We start from the raw sequence: 20,524 nt of genomic DNA, 5'->3' as shown, positions 1-20,524 counted from the left end.
CTGTATGATAAAGCTCTAATAATACCTTTAAACTCCTTCTAAAGAAGAACGAAACAAGGAGCAATTTGCAAAATACCCATTTTAATAAATTCCTACTCCAGCTGCATGGAACATTTCAGGAGCAGAAAGAATAGCCTGGGCTAGTCCAGTACATCAAACTGCAGTCCAAAGAATGAAACAAGGAAATGTGTGACATAATGGATCCTAAGTCAGTTTGAGTTACAGCATGAAAGGCTGTAATTACAAAACTTGGCAACGCTGTTCTATTTTTAAAAGTGAATGTTACATTCATGTTACTGTATGCTATGATCATGTATCAGTTTTTAGGTCTCATTGGAATGCAGAATTGAGGCAGTAAATCTTCACCTAGCCTGCTATTCCAGGATTTTAGAGTTAAGTTACCAGCACAATTTCACATGAAATTTAAAGTACTTAAACTAGAATTAGTAACATCTTAATTTGAAGCTGTGCGAATGTTAGATAAATAGAAGCATGAAAAGTTTTAACTGCTGCTCAACCTCCCATTTATAATTAAGCAATCATTCATTACAAGGTAGTTTTAGGGAGAAAAAAGGAAGAAATTTTTTGCATTCTCCTCTCCCACAAAAGATGTTTATTAATCATTACACAATCCTCCCCAAAATCTCTCCTGCTTCTAATGTTGCTATCATCAGACTATCCACTGGCACAACATGAAGCTAGGAAGAGCCTGCCCAACAGCTGAGTATCATGTATGAAGACATCTTTTATGTCACATGGTTTACAAAAATCAGTTTAAAAATACATCAGAACGGCAATATTTCATTACAATCTTTTTCTTTTATTGCAATGAAATAAGAGTTGCATTTCCAGTGTTTTGAAAACTGCACTTTAGGACAAGAGAGGGAAAGAAGTCTATAAATAGAGCTCTACAGTTTTTAATGCAATATACTGGCATCCAGCACTTCTGTTACTTCATGAAGTGTTCCTTTTCAAAGCTTTTCCACAACAGATTTCTCCAGCGTTTCTGGCATCATATTTTAACACTCACTGAATTCAAGTGCTATTTATTACTAAAAAGCAAATATCTATTCTTAGACTTTCACCCTTGAATCAATGAAACTTGTTATGTAGGGAACAATCACAAACCACCATTTAATTCACTTAGATCTCAGCTATGCCAACTGAAACTCCGTAAACATCAGCTGCAAAAGAAAAAAAAAAAAAAACACAAAAAAACCCAAACAACCAAAAAACCCCAAGGGCAATGCTGCTTACATGACAAAAGTGAATTCCTTTAACACTGTTGCCCATCTTGTCCAAAGGAGGTGACCAGCACATCAAGCCCATGACGTTAGGAACAACCAGAAGAATGCCACCAGCAACTCCAGATTTTGCAGGAAGACCAACCTATAGAATAATCAGAGAATTACTGGCCTCTGCAGATGTTCCTGACTATTGTAACACAGTGCATCAGCATTTTCCTGAAGATTATTGTGTAGCATTTATAAAACATGTATCTGGAAGGCACTTGAAGCTAGGAAAGCATTATTACTTATCTCTTTTTAGATAAACAATAACCTGATGCAGTTTGTGACAATCCGAGGTTCAGAATTATAAAACTATTTGCTCTCAGAATACAGTGAGCCAGTAATACTGTGAAAAAAGATAATTTGAATCTATTATAAAACAAGCAACTATGACTAAGCAGTAGTACACAAGTGTATGTCTCATGAACAGCTTACAACAAGGTGGTAGAATGAAGCTGTAAAAATCTTGACTGGAAAAGGCAAAAAACAAAACCACAAGAAAATTGCAGAGAGTCTATGAAATCATACAATAACCTACTTATTTACAATCTGAACAAAGGCATTACTTTTTTCCAGAAGGAACTAACATGTCACATATCCTCATAGCTCTCCAAGCAGCAACTCTTAGGTCACACAACGCCACCATAACCACTTTTACGTGTATGCACTAAGGAAAAACTAAAAATGCTCAAACCAGAGTACTAAAAGTATAAATAAGATACAGTCCATCTCAAAATATTTACATGTATGGAACACACTGCTAGAAAACAGGAGCACAGTACATGTGCTGTGTATAACAGCCATTTTTACAACACATAAGGACCATTTCTGAGCCTGAGCTAGTGAAGAAAAAACAACTGTCTGCAAAGGCTTTCTGCTATCCTTGACTCCCATACAGCAGGATTTCTGCAGCCATGTTTTCAGTTCCATCTGCATCATGACCTGTTTCTCTCATGAACAGCCTTTCCTAAGGAACAGTATTCATGTTTTGATAGGAAAAGGATTCCCAAATGTGAAGGCAGAGTGCTATAAGGTATGTGACACTAATAGTGCCACCAATCTTAGGTGAGATTTTCCCTTACAGTGTGTTCAATTTCTAAACAATTCATGTAACACCCTCTCCTCTGCCTCAAAAACAAGGAAGCAACCCCTGGAACACAGAAAATAATAGCACAGACTAGTCTTCTTGGTCAGCTGTAATTAACACTTGGAAAGTACTTACATGGAAGGCAAACTGCCCTGAAAAGTCATACATGCCACAGGAATGCATCAAACTCAAGGTATTCCGGACTGCTTCAGGACTCAGGACTCTCTCACCAGTGATTGGGCAAAAGCCACCATTAGCCAGAGTTGCTGCCATCACACTTGCTGACTCACATGTTACTTCTATTGAGCAAAGCTTATGGAAAAGAAATAGAGATTATAAGCACTGGTACTTCTAGCACAGTAAGACCAACTACAGCAGGATCAACAAAATACAGAAATATTAAAATAACATCTCAAAATCACCTGTAGCATACATTTGTTACAGATGACACTAGTAGCATCAATTAATACAGTCTGAATCTTTCTACTATAAAGATCCCAGTGACAGTGTTTGTAAGCCCTTTTAAAAGCTGGGGACAGTATTTTTATGGGTTAGTGTCTCTGCTCAATTCCTCCCCCCACCCCCCTTATGTTCCTTTCAGAGGAAGAAGTCTGTAAAACAATCTCAGTATTTTGCATCTGCTTAAATGGCAAAGCCACAGAATGACTGCTTTTTTCAATTTGAGCTTGTTTTGTGTGGTGGGTTCTTTTCATTTTAAAGCCTTAGAAGATCCCACACATTATTAGAAGTACAATATAAAGCTGCAAATTCTAGCACATGCAAGTATTAATGCCAGCACTTCCTGCTGATGCAGCCTTATTTCACCTTTCTCATATTTAATTTTTTATATAGTAATTATACAACCACACCATAGTTTTTCCCAGGATCCCTGCTTCAGTACAGACTATACATACTTTGGTGACACATCAGGAAATGTGATATGATGCCATCACCTGATGCTGCCTCATTTCTGCAGAAACCAAAAGATAAGTTGGTTTCAACCTGAAGCTGAAATGCTGCTCTAAAAATTAAACAAACTAGTGCTCGTATTCTTGCTTTTGCCAAACAGTCATTACATGATACTTCATGAAGTTACCTAAGCCACGTTTGCATGAGTAGTTACTACCTGGAATTCTTATTTTCCGGGTGCCAAACTCAATACATCCTAGTCCAATCAACTGGAGTTGCAAATCAAGAGATTGTCAGAGACGCATCTAAAATGGCAACCGTGTTTTAAACATATGAAGTATTACATAATATCACCTACTTTGAAAAAAAAAATTGTTTCTAGGTTCTCAGTTTAAGCACCTGCATTTTGTACCTCAGTTCTCTAATCTGAGAAAAAATCCATCCTCACTTTACAGAAATAATAGGCAAATACCTTTATTCCTGCTCAGAAAGTTCCCAGTTACAAAAGGGAGGAAGGAACATTACAGAAAACCCAAAGAAAAGAAACAACTAGACTTTTAAGTAGAATCTGAGTGTTGGAAACTTAAGCGTTGTACCCTAACAAGAAAACAGAAATGCTGCTCGTGTATGAGCTATCCTTTTCCTGAGCATGGAGTGAAAAGGGGATTTTTCAAGGGAAAAAAGAAAGAATGACACATGGTCATTAAATCAGAGATCAGAATGCACAAAAATTAGGCCAAATTAAAATACATCAGAAAAGTTAGCTTTAGCATTTCTTAAGTTATGAATAGCTTTCACTTGGAACACATTATCAGGCAGTGGGATACAAGGCATTTAAAAAGCACGTTTACACAGTAAATTCAGATAAATTACACGTTCTGTTCAGTCACAAGGGAAGTTCAGAGCAGACTATTAGCTTGTACCTAGTTTCTAACTCAACAAGAGGTCAGCTACAGCTAATCACACATATCTTACTTCACAAACACTCATCTGATCTAAAGAGAGCAGGTGCATCCCAACACAAAAAACTTGAGTAAAATTTGCATTTTGAAAATAATGGCTTATGATTTGCATAAGTAACAGCAAGTCTCCAAGTCAAAAACAGTTTTTGAGAACTGAACTCTGTATTTTTTTTTTTTTTTAAACTCTCCCAGATGAAGTGAATCAGTAACACAACTTGAACTACCTCTTGAGAACTCTACACAGCAGGGCTAAGTTGTGAGCATTTAAACATTAGGAAACCCTTACTGAGGAAATACCTCACACTTGCCAAGTTCTCATTTTGTGACAGTTGCAAACAACTTGCTGAAAGTCAAAAAGAAAAAAAATGGGGGAGGGGGAGAATAAATATATATATATAGATTCCTTTACTCAAAGTTAAACTCACTGAATTAAACTAAAAGAAGGAGATATTGCCGTTACTTCCCTTGTACCACTCCCCTCAAGCCTACAGCTCAGCATGCATTCTCCAGTCACACAGAGGTTAAAGTACTCCACAGCACTATAAGAAGCAGCAACCCAAAGAAGAAGAAATGTTTTGTCAAACTCACTGAAGTAATACAAGACATTTTAAACTTCTACTAGTGGTTTAAAGACTATTGCTAGTTTGTATTAGCAATAAAGACACCTGAGTACATCACCTAAACAAAAGCAAATCTGGATACATCAAACACACATCTGTCATTTCCAGAGTTTAACAGAAGCTGACAAATTTAACTGCAAGTCATTAAAGCCTCCATGTCTAGGCACAAATCAGCTTCTACTGCCTATAACAGCAATTCTAAGTATATAGTTAGTCTCAATTTTAAAGTCAGTTACCTGAAAATAGAAGTCTAGTATAGCAACCATATCCGTGCCTTCAGGAAAGCACTGAGGAAGAAAAATAAAGACTCTTTAGGTAAAATTATTTTTTTTTTTTTAAGTATCACTTTTAGAAAGACGTAAATTAAGCTATATTTTTGTCAGCATACTAAGCATTAAGCTTATTTTAATATAATATATTTATATAATAATTTAATATAAATATTTAAATATAATAAGTAGAAATATTTGATGACATCAGATTTTAAAATAACTTGGTGCAGCGATATCAAGAAACTAGGTACTAAAATATTTTTCAGTGCACCTTTAAATGTACTTTTTTCAGTACATCTTTCCATCATCTTTAAATAAGCAAACTGAAAAATGCATCCAGGAGTTTTATGAAGTCACCTGTACAGCACAGATTATATGCTTTACAACAAATAAAACAAATTACCATGGCTACAATACAGAAAAATATTTAGAGGTGTTTTATGAGAATGGCTTAAGTATCACACTTTTTTAATGACAGCATTTGAATAACATTGATAAGACATATACAGTATTAATTTATGCCATACTGTACATAAAATAAAAGTCTTCACAGACTATGGATAAAACCCAGCATACCATCTTCAAAATACACTCAAGAAAAAACGAGATTAACCTTTTTTTCTTTCAAGTAATAGCCAATTGCAAAGTTTCTATCTCCACTCTCTCTTTCGGACTGGAACCTAAAAGAAAAAAAAAAAGACAAGGCAACATGTCAAACTTTCCAAAAAACCCCCAAAATTCGCTGAACTCAAGATGTATAATGTAATTCAGTAAAATTGCATGTAAAGGATGTATCACTTCTGAACACAAATATTCTACTAATGGGACAGAATTGGCCATAGAAGTTCATCCCAGTTCACCCAGCTGGATTGAATCAGCATTGACATCCCCAGTACACACAGTACTGGTTACCCACACAACATAAGCTGACTTGGAGATAAGGCAAAGGAGGGCAAGATCCTAATCTCGGCAGCATTTCTAAATAGGCCGGAGTGGAATGGAACATCCCACAGCGAAAGGGTCATTCCTGACCGAAGCAGGGGAATCCGAGGATCACACACACAGCAGATCAGACAATGACCAGACTGATGGCTGCACTCCTCATTGTGATGATTAAGGTAAGGATGAAAACTAAAGGAGGAATACCTGCCTGGTTCCTTCTATGGTACACACCTTTTATTGTAACAAAGCTCGGGAAAAACACCTCTGCATGTGCATTCCAGCTGGCAACCTGGAAGCAACTCTGCTAAAGGGAATCTTCATGATTTCCCTCATGCTGCCTGAAAAAGCTCTCCAGATTTTTGGAATGCTATACACTGAGTTTATGAGGGGAACTGTTTCTTCTAGAAAAGAATTGAAATATGCAAAATAAAAAAGCAGAGGGAGTCCCAGTTGTTATGAACAGTGCTTTCTAAACATTTGCTACGCAGCCACCAACATGCAGAGTTTAATTTTTAATACGAACGCCAGGAAGAGAAGAGTTGCACTTACAGCTCTCATTGCCATAGCACCAGCAGAGCACTAAGACAGAATACTGACATTTCAAAGAGGTAACCAACAACTTTAGCTGTAAACTTTAAGTCAAAGACACCCTCCAATATAAGGGATGAAATGCTGGTTGAAATGTAAATAACTAAACTTTGTCATAAGCTCATATGCCAGTTATCAGATGAAACACTTTCCACCTAACCTCAGTAAGTGAATAAAAAATACTTACGTAGCATTACTGAATCCAACATACTCATTACCAGCCATTTTATTCATGAACTGCATCACCTGTTAGAGACAAAGAGGAGGAAAAGCAGTATTTTTACACATGAAAAGGTTATCAACTTTCAACCCAGCCTTACCCAAAATCTTGCAACACCATTTTACAAATGCAATACAAATCACTAAATGTTTAAACAACCAAGTATATCTACAAAGACAAAACATAGGATATTATTAAAATTTCACTTTCAATTCTTTTGCCATCTTGAAAATTTTCCATTGAATTTAGTTTAAAAAGCAATGTTATAACATCAACTTACGTAGTCAAATTTTTCTGCATTATTTGCTCCTTGCTGCAAGAAAAGAAAAAATAATTTACAAAAATTGTTAACACAGGAAAGAAGTTAGTTCACTTAACAGTATTAGGTTTTTAATGCACATAACTAAGGTATGAGGCTAATTAAGAATAAGGTACTACAATCACTTTGTATATTAATGAAAAAATTAAAGTGTTAGGTAAGTAAATCTTTAATTACCATTTAAATAATCCTATGAATCTTAACCAACACCTGTATGTTGGAAATTAATTTAAACTGGAAGGTAATAAATGAAGGTATGCTTTATTTTAAGTGCTCTCTATTCAACTTTACATGCTTAGCATAAGTAAATGCTGTAGCTAAAGCAAAAAAAATACAGAAGTAACTACAAACAGGATAATTACAGTAAAAACACTAACTTTTTATAGATTAGTATGTCAAAGGTATTCTCGTATTACCAACAGAGCTGAGCATAGGGAGATTGAGGCTACTGAAGTTAAAATATTTCCATGGCCAGTGCCCATACTAAGAATTTAGACTGAAGACTAAAAATGAAGTGTTACCCCTTACTATGAAAATAACTGCAATTAATTTTAAAATATCTGATTTAGTTAATATCTGATTAATGTCCTACCTATTAAAAATTGTTAAACAGCTAGAAAAATAGAATTTCACATCATAGGGCACATCATAGTGATAACAATGTACAGGAAAATCTAAATCCAACTTAATAAGGACGATAGTGAAAATTCTTAGGGTGTGCTTGGTTTGGGTTTTTCAGGAAGGATGAGGGGTGTTATTTTGAGGATTTTTTTTTTCCTCCCACATTGAAGAACATTCTCAAATTTAGTAGCTGCCAGTTAAAAACACTAATTTTTCAGAGGTCTCTGATGGGTGGCCTTTCACAAATTCCTATCAAAAGAGATTGAAAGAGGAGTGGGAGGTAAAAAATAGCATATGGTCTACTGGGGGGAGTTTTTCATTTTTTTTAAGTAGCCAAGTAGAATTTTTGGAGGAGGTTTAAAAAAACAATGGCATCACATATACAAGTGGAAACAATGTATCTGTTTTAATACATTATTTTAATATTAAAGACACTCTATTTAAAATAACAAGCCTCTAACAAATCTCAAACAATTCAAGACACTACTTGCACTGTGTTTAGTGTGGGGATGGGGAAGAAAGTGGAAAAAACGGAAGCTTTATATCAACCAGTATTTTACTTAATGAAATGCATAAAGCCAGTCTCATTTCCCACTCTGCGTGTGGATTAGGGTATTGCAGATAATCTTGGAAGCCCATGCATCAGCTCATCTACAAGAGGATGTGCAGACACACACGTATGATCACTGGTGAAAGGAACACCACACTGTTCTCTCAAAATTATGTGCCAATGGCTACCTTATGTTTAAAGGCTAATAACCTTACTCCTAAAGGTAATAATCTCTAGCTAATTTTCAGTTAGATAAAAAAATGCATGATACATTTCATCAAAATGTTCCTGTATAATATACCAGAACACAAATCTTAAAAATTTAACTCCAAATCTGTTCAATGAAAAATAATTAAAAGAAGAAATTACCAACTTCATTGAACTGTTGCAGTTGTCAAAATATTCCATAGATCCTAATGCTGTAAAATATGTAACAACATTTAAACCACAAAAACCTTTTCAACCTTTCAAATGCACAATGAACATCTTTTTCTGGGAAAGTGGGTCAGCATTAGTTATGGGATGCTGCATTGATAATTGTATGGTTAGACATGTTTAATAAATTGAAACAGCTTCTTTTGTTAAAAAAAAAAAAGAAAAGAGGGAGAAAGAGATCATGCTTTCTGCAAAAATATAAATACATAATACTTCACTTTTTTGTTCTGCCCGGTTGAAAAAAATATTCCCTTCAACAAAAACATGGCTTTACCAGCAGCACATTAAATTGGTGGGCAAAAGACTCAATGCAAACTTTTTCCACATTGACTTTTAATAAAAAAGGTTCCTTTTCAAAGTTCACAACTAAACTCGTATTTTGGGAAGAAAATCTTCTGCGTACTAAGCCAGATGATGAGTTTTTAGTCCTTGATGTTCCCCACACTTGTAGAGGTATTTCATATCACACACAAAAGCATTGTTACTGAAATCACACTGCTCATTCACCTGAACTATTTGCTTAAGCAATCACATGGTCAAGACCTCAGTAGGGATTTACTACAACATGTTACTGAAATGAGAAACTCTACTTCCATACACATGATGACTAAAAACCCCAGTAGATTAGTTCCCCTCTTTCAGCAGCTGACAGAGGTATCCTGCTCCTCCTAAAAAGCTGAAGAGACACAGTGGCAACACACATTCTATGATTAAAATTCAATTGCAAATACAAAATCCTAACATTTAGAGTACTGAGGCAGCTTTTCCATAATAATTTAAACAAATATAAGAGACAAGGAAACTTCTGTTCTTCCACAAGCCCTTATTTTTAGCTTGACTGTATAAACCTATGAATTTGAGGGCAACCGTGACAATACTTCTTAAAAAGCATTTTTAAAGTTCAGATGCAATTCAACCTGTCTAGAACATCAAAGAAAACATTCCATGCACTAACTCCACAAACACTTTGTACATTTACTGGAACATATGTTCATATACACACTTATACATGCTTGTGTGTATAAACATATGAAAAAACACTTCTAAATGAATACAAAATTAAATTTACAATGTTAGGACTGAAGCAGTTTGATAGGCAGAAAATTCAAACTTGCAGAAGACAGCTCAACACAACTTTGTAAACACTTAAAACCCCAATGAACCTATGGCTGTCAATCATAAATTTGAATTTTTTGACTGTGTCAGGTTTTAGTGATCTTCCCTTTTTTATTTTAAACAAGGTACTTGTACTATATTACTTGTATTTCTATTAAAAAATAGAAACAGTTGCAAAGGCTACATGCCTACATAGGAAAGAGACCCATGGATACTTACCAGAGCTTGCAACAACAAAATCAGGCAATACTTATTGGAAAAGTAGTTAATATTAGCCACTTTTCATTGATCAACACTGTTTCTATGATTAGACCATATAAGCTCTTACCACGTGTCTCTTGCTAAAGCAATTTCTCAATTTTGAATCTAAGCAAAGCTAACAAAAACACCTGGATCATGAGAAGTTTATAGTCTTCTAATAATAGAAGATTATTTAAAAATTAATTTCTGGAATATTTAAAGCCAAATTTATAATCTAACACTATCCTGTGATGAAAATATCCAGAAACAAAAAATCGTAATACTGCATCAGAGTGCAAGAAAACTCTTTTTTTTACACTTGTGCATTTTTCTTTGTGTCTTTTCTTTATATGTCTTTATTTTAACTTTCTGTACTTACACACTTTTTATATTTATTTGTTAAGATGGTCCTGTTCTGTGAGAACTGGTGTCTTGACAGTTTAGTGTACCATTTTCAGCTCTGAAATACTTGAGAGTACACTGTGACAGACAGTACTTGACCTAAGACAAATACTATGAAAATTTCAAATACATGTCAGATTTTGTGTGTCCTTCACTTCTGTGCATTTGTGACCACTGAACAGACGTCATTTCACAGAATCTTGTACATATTCTACATCAGATAACATCCAATATACTCGAGTTACAGTAAAAAGCAAGTGGAGAAAAACATGGATGTAAGTTCTATCCCCAAATTAGTTACCAAAAAAAAATTAATAACGTAGGAAGAGAGGCAATGTCACCAAAGTAAAGACAAGTATCTGGTAGAGAAGATCACAACACCAACACATGATGCAAAGTGGTTTGTATGTATATTTACACAACAGTCTATCAGGAAGGATTACTGGAGTGACAGCATAAAGCAGTTAAGCTAAATAAGTAGCATTTATTATAACTATACTGCCAAATAAACCATGCATTTTCCCACCTCTCAAGTATTAAACTGTAACTGCATAGCTTTCCTAATAACTGAATCCTGACAGCAAACAGAACCTTGGCACAGCCAGACAGGTTTTTTTCTACCACTCTTTGCCTCATTTACTTTCTGATTTATCAGTATATTTAGAAAGCTCTTAAATCTATCACAAACCACTCCATGTTTTATCAAAAAAAAAAGCTTCCATTGAACTAAGGTTATTTCAGGGTCAGCGAGATCAGCATTTTCATTTTCTCGTACACTGAATTTTTTGCAAGAACTATGAATTTTGTTATTCCCAATATGTCTAAATGCTTCCCACATAATTCAAGACCACAGAACACCTCCCTTCAGTGAGCTTTCAAGTCCACACTGTCTACAGTCTGCATGTGGCTGCCAGCACTTAGAGGATTTAGATGCTGTATTTGCCTGAACCTTTGCTGTTAGATTAGGAAAACTTTTATCTACAGATGGAATGTTAAAGCACACAATAAAAATGACTTAAGATAATCCTTTATCCTCTGGTGATTCCATCCACAGCCATCTGCCTTCTTCCACATATTTCTCTGTGAATCCTTCCTCTTCATCTCACCTGCACTTCTAATACGACAAGTCAGTAAAGGTAATGTGGAAGTGGGAAGTCCCTGACAAAACCACTGTTATTCCTGGAGTTGACAAGCTTTGAGAATTGAGTTTGAAATTTAAGAAAACAGATCAAAGCACTAAAATCTATCCCTACTACAGGCAATAAAGACTTTTCCCAGCCACCGTGATGTACAGAAAGCTGCACTGAATCTGTACTAAATCTGTACAGGAGTTGAATCACCTTCTTTCAAGCACCTATATTTCCTTGAAGATATGGAAAAAATTACTGTTTTATCTCATACCACTTTTCCACAAACTCCTGTAATTGCCACACAATTTTCTTTTGATAAAAATTATTTTAATATTGTTGTAACCATGTCATTTATATAACTAGTATTACAGGCAAATGGCTATACAATTATCAACAAGGGAAAAGATCCTTAGGGGTTTTTTTTAAATTTTATTTCTTTAAAAGTGACCTGCAGGATGTCCTTTTGCTAATGCATTTTTATTGTAGATACATCCTTTAAACTGATGAAACAGTCTATGGAGTGTAATGCAAATACAATCAGAACAGAGCCAGGGGTTGAGGCACCGAAATGTAAATACACTGTAGCTCCAAACCCAGGGCAGTCAAAGAATCACTAAAGATGGCAGGAGCATGATACAGCCATGCCTAAGTAACTCAAACAAACATACAATTTAACATGCATATACCCCTCATTATTTATTATTATGGATTGCAATGACAATGTAATGTTACAGTTTAGGTCCCTGCTCTGTTCCAAGGTGGGAACACCAAATTCTTACAGAAGCCAGAACTGGGTATGTGATGCTAAGAGCCATTTTTACCCCTAAAATGTTAACATATTACATGTTAACATATTCTGACAGAAAGATTACTCCAAGCATCATCTCTCATCCACAAGTAACCATAATCTGTGCCAGGCTCTAAGGACAGCTGTGTGCAAGAGCATGTCTACTAACAGCTGCTAAACTCAGTACCACGTATGGGAACTTTGAAAGACTTCTTAGATCCATTTCTCAGAAAGAGATAATGAATCTCAAAGGGGATAAAAGCATTCTTAAGTATGAAATACAGCAACAATCTCTCTGTAGTTATTAACATGCTATCACATTAGATAAATCTGCAATACATGGTGAATTTAAATTTTCTTGTACTTTAAGAGCCATACGCTGCCTTCAAGATATGTAAGTAACACCTTAAATAAAAAGAACAAATGCAGAGGAATTGAGGGCAAAACATGAGTTAATGAAACCACCTTTTTCAGAAAAAAAGGTAAGTTTGATATTAGATCAAATACAAACGTGAATTACGTAATTCACAGGTTAGTAGGAATAATGTTAAGTTGCAGATTGTAAAGAAGTTACTTCACAAAATATACAACTACTAGGTAGTTTTGTACCTGTGGACCCTCTACATAATTTTCTTCAGAATATGTTTAGCTTGGTTAGTTATTCAAATGATAAATGGTATCTTAGTGAAAGCAGTACAGAAAATAATCTACATTTTAATCACACTGAAAACAAATAATGGTGTGATAAGTAAGATACGTGTCCACTAGACGTGCAGTTACCACATGCAGAAATGTTAGTGCAATGCAATACTCTTTATAAGAACGTTACAGAAAAAACCCAAATAAAAGTTTAAAGAAAGCCACCCAGCAAAACCAATCCCCCATCCTTGCAACAAATACCACAGTTGCATGCAATAAACAAATCAATGTTATCTATTCAGAAGTACACCATTTATCAAGAACTACGTGCCTTCTGCAAGAGGCACATGCTTTTGTTTTGCCTTATGATCAGCAGGGCATGTTGTATTTGGACTAACATTTTGACATTTCAGACAAGTGTGTTAAGTCAGTTTTTAAAATTCACTATTATCCAAGTGAATTTCAATGCTCAGTCAACCTTTAAAAATATTAAATGTGAATAAATTTACCTGTCATACTTAAGGCCATTTTCTTTCACCTACAGCTATCAAAGATAAATGTCTTTAAGCAGGAGTTCTTACACCTTCTTTAAATATAAAATAACAGAAAATCAAGATCTAAGTAATTTTAAAATCAACGTTTTGGAAATAGAGGGTAGGAAACACACTGTAGCTATTGGACTTCAAAATGCAACCAAGAAACAGGTTGTAAACAAGACTTTTAGACCTCTGAAGTAACAGTATCAAGTTTACTACTCAAAAATTCCAGGGGACTGACATGTTCCCCAGAATTCTATGCAGGTACCCTTAGAAAAAAAAAATAATTTTTTGTACCTGTGGCGACCAACACCAGCAGAAAATACAAGTCAAGTATCTGGCAAGCATTAACATTATATGGAGTTTATACCATTAACAACTTCAAGACATTTATACACAGCTATTCTACGGAAAAAATACAATACAGCTTTCCAAAAGTCTCAAGATCATGGACTAAAGATGCAAAGTCATTATTCAGTCCTGGTGTGCTTGGCAAAATAAGTGACTATTTTCAAACATTCTTATTTATGAAAGCACACTTACAATCCCAACAACAACTGTGTACCATAGAAGCCTAACATAATTTAGTGGTGCAGGATGTTAATAGCACACAAATTCAACATAAGACTGACATTTAGATACAGTAGCATTGCTCCTGTACAAATTATAGTATCTTCCATTTCTTCTGCACCGCAAGAAATACTCTTGTAACTTTATGCTCTATAAGAGCACTAGACACTCAGAAATGTACTTCTAAGTGCTATAAAGTATGTTCCTGAGCAATATACTTCCTCAGCAATTAACAAAAGGCAACACTCTCAAGAGAATATCAAGTGTTGTGCAGCTAAAGAAGGAAACAAATGTAATACCATCAAGGAAACAGTTTTTGAGATGCACTGATACTTGTTAGAAACTGCTAGTCTAACACTGCATTTGTTTGCAAGGGTTACTATTTCCAAAATATCAGAGGTTGTCTACCTGCCAATGAGTAAAGTGCCATCAGATACTGCAGTCAAAAATCAAATACAGTTTATAATCTGTACAAGACATTTTTTTCTACATTCTACTAAAATACTCGGAGAGAAACTAAAAATTAACTTTTTACCTTGATTAAAGATGTGATCACAATTGCTCCAGCATTCACCATAGGGTTATGAGGCCTGTCTGTGAAATAAAGTTTTCAATTACAAATATATTCCAAGACAAGTCTGTCAAACAAAACCAGTCAAGTGCCTAAGGGAAAAATTATTCTAGATGTATGACTTCAAGTTACTAGTACAGAATAGCTATTATATAATCCTAAACCTTTAAAAAATACCGTAATCCAACACTATACACAATATTTTATAATTCTGAGCACAGCATTTTACAGCTTAGAACACACTCAGTCTTATGCTACTTAATCCAGTAAATTATTTGGTTTGGCATAATTTCTTTTCTTGAAACTTACAAATGCTCTTCAGTGTTCCAGTATTGGATCAACGCAACACTTAAAAGCGGAGCAACCCCAGGACTTTCCAATTTTTCCCCCAAGTTACCAAGTCTCAGTGATTTTAAAAGTATTTAAACAGGACCTTTAAAAAATAATTAAAATCCAGTTCTTAAATTTCCTTATTGCTGACCATGAAAACAAAACTGATTCTTTTTAAGAACCAGAGGCTTCTATCAGCAGCTTCTGAAATGCAAATATGTATTTACTCATCCTCACTAGAATTTAACTACTTCATAGCTGACTTGCACATACCTGCTACACTTATATTTTCCTTTTTCCCACTGATCTCCATATTAACAGTATCTTTGCATTCCCAAATCATTCTTGACTGCTGAATGAATCACATTCTCTTCTATTTTCTTTTTCTGAAAAACCTCTCCTTATCAGCCATCTTACTTTTCACAAATAATCCACCTTCAACAAATAACCCTTTTCTTTTTTTAACTAACATTTTTGCTGTGCCTTTTAACTAGGATGTTGACTTCTGAGCAAACCTTGAACAATTCTCAATGCATTAATATCATGACATGTTTGAATTCTTTATTTGCTATTCCTTTATCTCCAAATTTGAAAAAATACTGATTAAAAAACAACACAAAAACTCTTTAATACTTTTATGTATGATATACAAATATGGACTCTAAAGGAAACTTGAGATGATTGGGGTTTTGGATATGAGTCTGATATTCGCAGCCAACACACATCTTCCCATGAAAATTACACTGGGTATGGTCAATGACATTTAGCCATCTATGACTATCAGTTCATCTTCAAAAACTGATCATCAATTTTATTAGTATTTTTCAGAAAGTAAATATTAAAAAGAACTTTTAAATAAATCAAACTATTCTATTAGTGGAAAAAAAGGCCAGTATCTTCCAAAACAGCGGAGCTCCCCTAAAATACAAACTTGTTGTCTAGATACTATTTTAAAGTTGTTATTGCCATTCCTTCTCTCTCTGAACGAGACTGACAAATTGTTCTGATTTCATTTGATTATACTTAAGATCCACATATCTAAAATATCCTGTTGTAATCTACTAATGCAAGCAACGAGGGTCAAATGTATCTGACTTTCAATTAAAACCGAAACATACAATTTCCATAGCTCCTTAGGGACCACAAACCTGAACACAGGTCAAATAACCACTCACAGCATCACAGCCTGCACGTCAGAAGGGACATCTGGGGGTCATCTCCTCCACTCTGCCACTCAGTGCAAGGCTATTGCCAAGGTTCTATTAACTGAGCCTTGAAAACCTCCAGATGTGGCAAATCCTCTACCTCTCCCACAATCCTGTTCATCCTAGAGGACAAATTTACCCTAATATCCAATCTGCAGCTCCCAAGCCACTGCATGGGGCCACTGGCCCTTGTTGTACCAGGTGCCACTACCAAGAAGAGTTACAGAGCTCTTCATGTTGGCAATTCCTCGTCAAGAATTTGAAGAGGCTTCCAGGGGAGCCCCTAGACTCCCCCTTCTGACTGCTCCTTGGGAGTTGCACGTGCCCTGGACTGCACAGCACCCTGGCAGCCCTTCGCTGGAGCCCTCCCCAGTTTTTCACTGTTCTCCTTGAGCTGGGGATCCCAACTCTGGACACACAATTCACGACAACACGGCTCTCATGCTTTATCAGAACACACTGTCACCCTCATTTCTCACTCTAGCTATGCTTCTCTTCTTTACAGCTTCCTCTCACCAGCATTAGGTATCACTCCAGTCCATAAACTCATGATTTTATCATACACAGCCCATTCTAAAAATATTTTTATAAATATTTTGCTCTTGATTCTTCTGTGCACCTCTATAGTTTCAATCTGCCACACAGTACAAAGAAAACAATACAACCAGATTCCATACCACGTGTATGTTTGAATAAAAAGGAAGTGCAATGTTTATTTAGCATTCAGCAATTGAAAAGCGTATCAATGTGGTATGTCCACACAGAATATACCCTCAGAAATGCTATTGCTTCTTATTTCTTTGGAGATGTCACCACTTACCTGCAAAGTCAAGGCATTCTTGGTCACATACTCCTCTGCTCTGAAGATTCCTGTCTCCCACTGCTTAACATCTCAAGCAACCTGTACTTGTTCTGGCCACTTTACAACTAACACATCTCCATGGGCTGCCTACATATGACGAAGGGAAGAACCTTCTGATAAAACAAAATATGCACTTTCTTGAATGTGCTTCTGAAATGCAGTTCTGTGCTGTTCCCCTCACGACACGCCAGCAGGAACATCACTATGGGAGCCTTACCAGCTAAGGGGAGGTACAGCAGCCCGGCTCACCACACACTAACAACAGCTGTTCTTTGAGAGCCTCTCCTACTGCTGCCAACTCCAGCACGTCACAGCACTGAGCAGGACACCTACCATTAACCCACTGCTGCCTCTTCTAAGCACAACAAACCCTGCCAGGGTATCCAGGTCCCAGGTAAGCAGTTTTCACCATTATCTGCATAGCACCAGGGAATACCCCCAAATACTTCCCATACACAGGTGTCTGTAATAGACAGAAAACCCTCTATCTTGTCTAAACAGCTACACACTTCCTACAGGTGGTCCATGCCCCAAGCCTGTCAGTGTTTAAGAGGCATTTGGACAATGCCCTTAACAGATAATTGTTGTAGGTCCCTTCCAACCAAAATATTCCATTCTACAATGAAGAACCTCTCCCCAAACTTTAGCTATATTGCCCTTTTTTAAGTGCTAGGGTGCCTAAATAAAAACTTCAACTCTGAAAGATTTCTGCAGATTTCAAAGAAGAGATGTCTTCCATTCCCTGGTAATTTTTCACCGCTGGGGGATGTATAGGTTCTGACACTACATTAATTTTTAAAGAAATTCATACACAGGTCTATTTCTAAATCAGCAGCCACTACTGATCTACCTCACAGTGGGTGCCATCAGCAAAAGGATTTCATCCTGTACAACAACTAAGCATGAAGACTGATACTGTAATTGCAAGCTTGCCAAAGAGATGAACAAATTCATCCCTTAATCTTTAAAAAGCTATCAAACTGCAACCCTAACTGACACACATTACCAAAACCAAACACACACACACTCTCCATAATCAAATAATAAAGGCAGTGATCTGCTCAAACTGATAAAAAAATAAAATCTTTTACACAACTTCTCCGCAAGTCACATGTATTGCTGTCTCATCTCATGATACTTCCAAGTTCATGTTTTTATCCTTAATGAGATATAAGCAAAATAAACACTTTTCTGGCAATCCCCTATTCAATTACAATACAACTTTTATTACTGGACTAAGTTCCACAAATTACTCTATCACTGGACTAATTCCACAAATAATTATCACCAAGAAGAGGTTGTATGTATGGATAAGAGATACTACCTGTTCATATATACAGGTATTGTCACACTTGTAGCATCATGAACTCAATAGGCATGAAAAAGCCTGTAGGTGCCTAATGACCATAGCCAGGAAAATTATTCCTGATAATGCCTGTTTCAGACATATTTTACATAGTAAAATTCCTGATCTACTTCAATCAACTGGAATAATCTTTTTAAAATTAGCATGGAGACTGTTTTATTCCTTCAGAAATCTGACCTGGACTGGGCAAAATATTCTCTTTGATAAAACAAGTTTTAAAATTGAATATGCATAAGCCTGCAAAAGTTTCCAAATTTCCATTGCACAGCACAGATCATACTCAAAACACAGCAACAACTTTTTGTTGTAAATTGGCATTTTTAGCTATAATTTTAAATTGTCTTAAAATATTCTTCATTCTTTCCAGCTTGAATCTCAATACTAGTAAACAATGAAATGCAAGAACATCCTATTTTAGGAATCTTCCATAAAGTAAGTATAGAAAAAATAGCTTCAGATGCATGTCTAAACAGTTTTCAAACACCTGTGTATCACTTCACAGAATCTGGATTATGAACATGAAATTCAACTACATCTGAATATTTAGAAAGTAAATAGATTCAATATCTATATATTTTTTTTTTAATTTTCAAATCTGGTCTTCAAAGTATTTATGGATGCTCAAACTGACAAATACTCTGCACATCTGAAGTTCATACAGTGGTTTAAATCTACAAGCAAAGTGTAATCCTTTCTTCCCTCCTCTTCCTTCACTTGGAGAAACTTAACCTCCCTTTCTCTCACTACAACTGAAATGTTCCTATTTATTAGACTCCTACTTTTTGCTTTAGTTCTTCTCATAACGACTGTGTAAGAGGCCATCCAGGTCAGTCCCAGCACTTCTTTCCTGTATCTATCAGCCACAGAAGCACATATTTAAAAATTAAATTTTCTATCATGTGAATTAGTCTTCTCTATTAATTTCATGTTCCTTGGTCAAAATTTCAATAGTCCAAATTCTCTTATGCATAACATAATATGCATAAGAAACATTCTTGCCTTATAAACACTCTTAAAGTATAACAGTAATGTAAAAGACCACAGCCCACCAATTCTTCTCCAATAGTTCAATGTTAATAGCAATAAAAAGAAGAAAATAATTTCTATATTTTGTTATGTTATTAAAAAGAGAAAATACAGAACATCTATATTAGTTCAAAGGAATTAAGGAGCCATTTTCAGCACCATCAAAGCTTTTTTTATAGTAAAGCTTTTGTAAGATATGAAAGACAAGTCTTCTTCACACTGTTACAACACTGTATATTTGGAAAAACTAGGAAAGCAAAAATAAGACAGCAAAACTTGACAAAATGCTTAATCCCTCTTGGCAATATATTCATACTGGTATTTCATCACCATTTACTAACATAATAATACAGAGAAAATAAATTGTCATGATATATTCTATTTTTAAGTATGGAAAGATTATTTTAAGATATAAATAAATAATTTTTATATAATCGTTTGCATATATTTATAAACATAATAAATCTAATCAGATGTCATTAATATATTAATAATACAGATATTTAAGTCAGAATTCAATACAGTCCTTGAGAAAAATGTCATCCAAGCCTTATGCTGGTAATTAAATATTAATTGCAATACCATGGCAATGGAAACATTGTCTGTTCTTTTACTGAGACAGATCCACTAGAAGAAACATTTGTGTTTCAGAGATAATATCCAGTATTTCCTCTAAGGCTACCCGAGTCACCTTTCTCAGATTTTTGCCATGAAGTTTGTTAAAATTAAATTTCCATGCTTGAGAATTAATATAACATGAAAAAGAAATAATCTAGGTAAGTGCTGTATGAGAAATTCTTGCTAAAAGACTCCTGCCACAGGGAAAAAAATAAAAACATCGTTTTGAATCAGTAGCCAAATTCCATTTAGAATAATCTGTGGGAAGATTTCGCCTTCTGGAAACTAGTCAGTGCTGGCCTTTGGCACCAG

The 20,524-nt window shown here is 35.3% G+C and overlaps 1 protein-coding gene across 3 annotated transcripts in view; it reads right to left on the bottom strand.

Moving 5' to 3' along the window:
* The window catches only part of GLS (glutaminase), a 63,991-nt gene that overhangs the window by 25,314 nt on the left and 18,153 nt on the right, over positions 1–20,524 (bottom strand). For all 3 annotated transcript variants that reach the window (XM_069021995.1, XM_069021996.1, XM_069021997.1), the window contains exons 7-13: positions 14,770–14,828; positions 7,170–7,202; positions 6,857–6,915; positions 5,753–5,819; positions 5,104–5,154; positions 2,512–2,688; positions 1,258–1,389 (exon numbers count right to left, since the gene is read on the bottom strand). In XM_069021995.1, the coding sequence (XP_068878096.1) occupies positions 1,258–1,389; positions 2,512–2,688; positions 5,104–5,154; positions 5,753–5,819; positions 6,857–6,915; positions 7,170–7,202; positions 14,770–14,828 (578 nt within the window). The remainder of the gene's footprint in view (positions 1–1,257; positions 1,390–2,511; positions 2,689–5,103; positions 5,155–5,752; positions 5,820–6,856; positions 6,916–7,169; positions 7,203–14,769; positions 14,829–20,524) is intronic.

Source organism: Aphelocoma coerulescens, chromosome 7 (genome assembly GCF_041296385.1).
Source record: "Aphelocoma coerulescens isolate FSJ_1873_10779 chromosome 7, UR_Acoe_1.0, whole genome shotgun sequence".
Taxonomy (NCBI): Eukaryota; Metazoa; Chordata; class Aves; order Passeriformes; family Corvidae; genus Aphelocoma; species Aphelocoma coerulescens.
The sequence above is the reverse complement of the archived record's forward strand: the minus strand, read 5'-3'. Positions and strand labels throughout refer to the sequence as shown.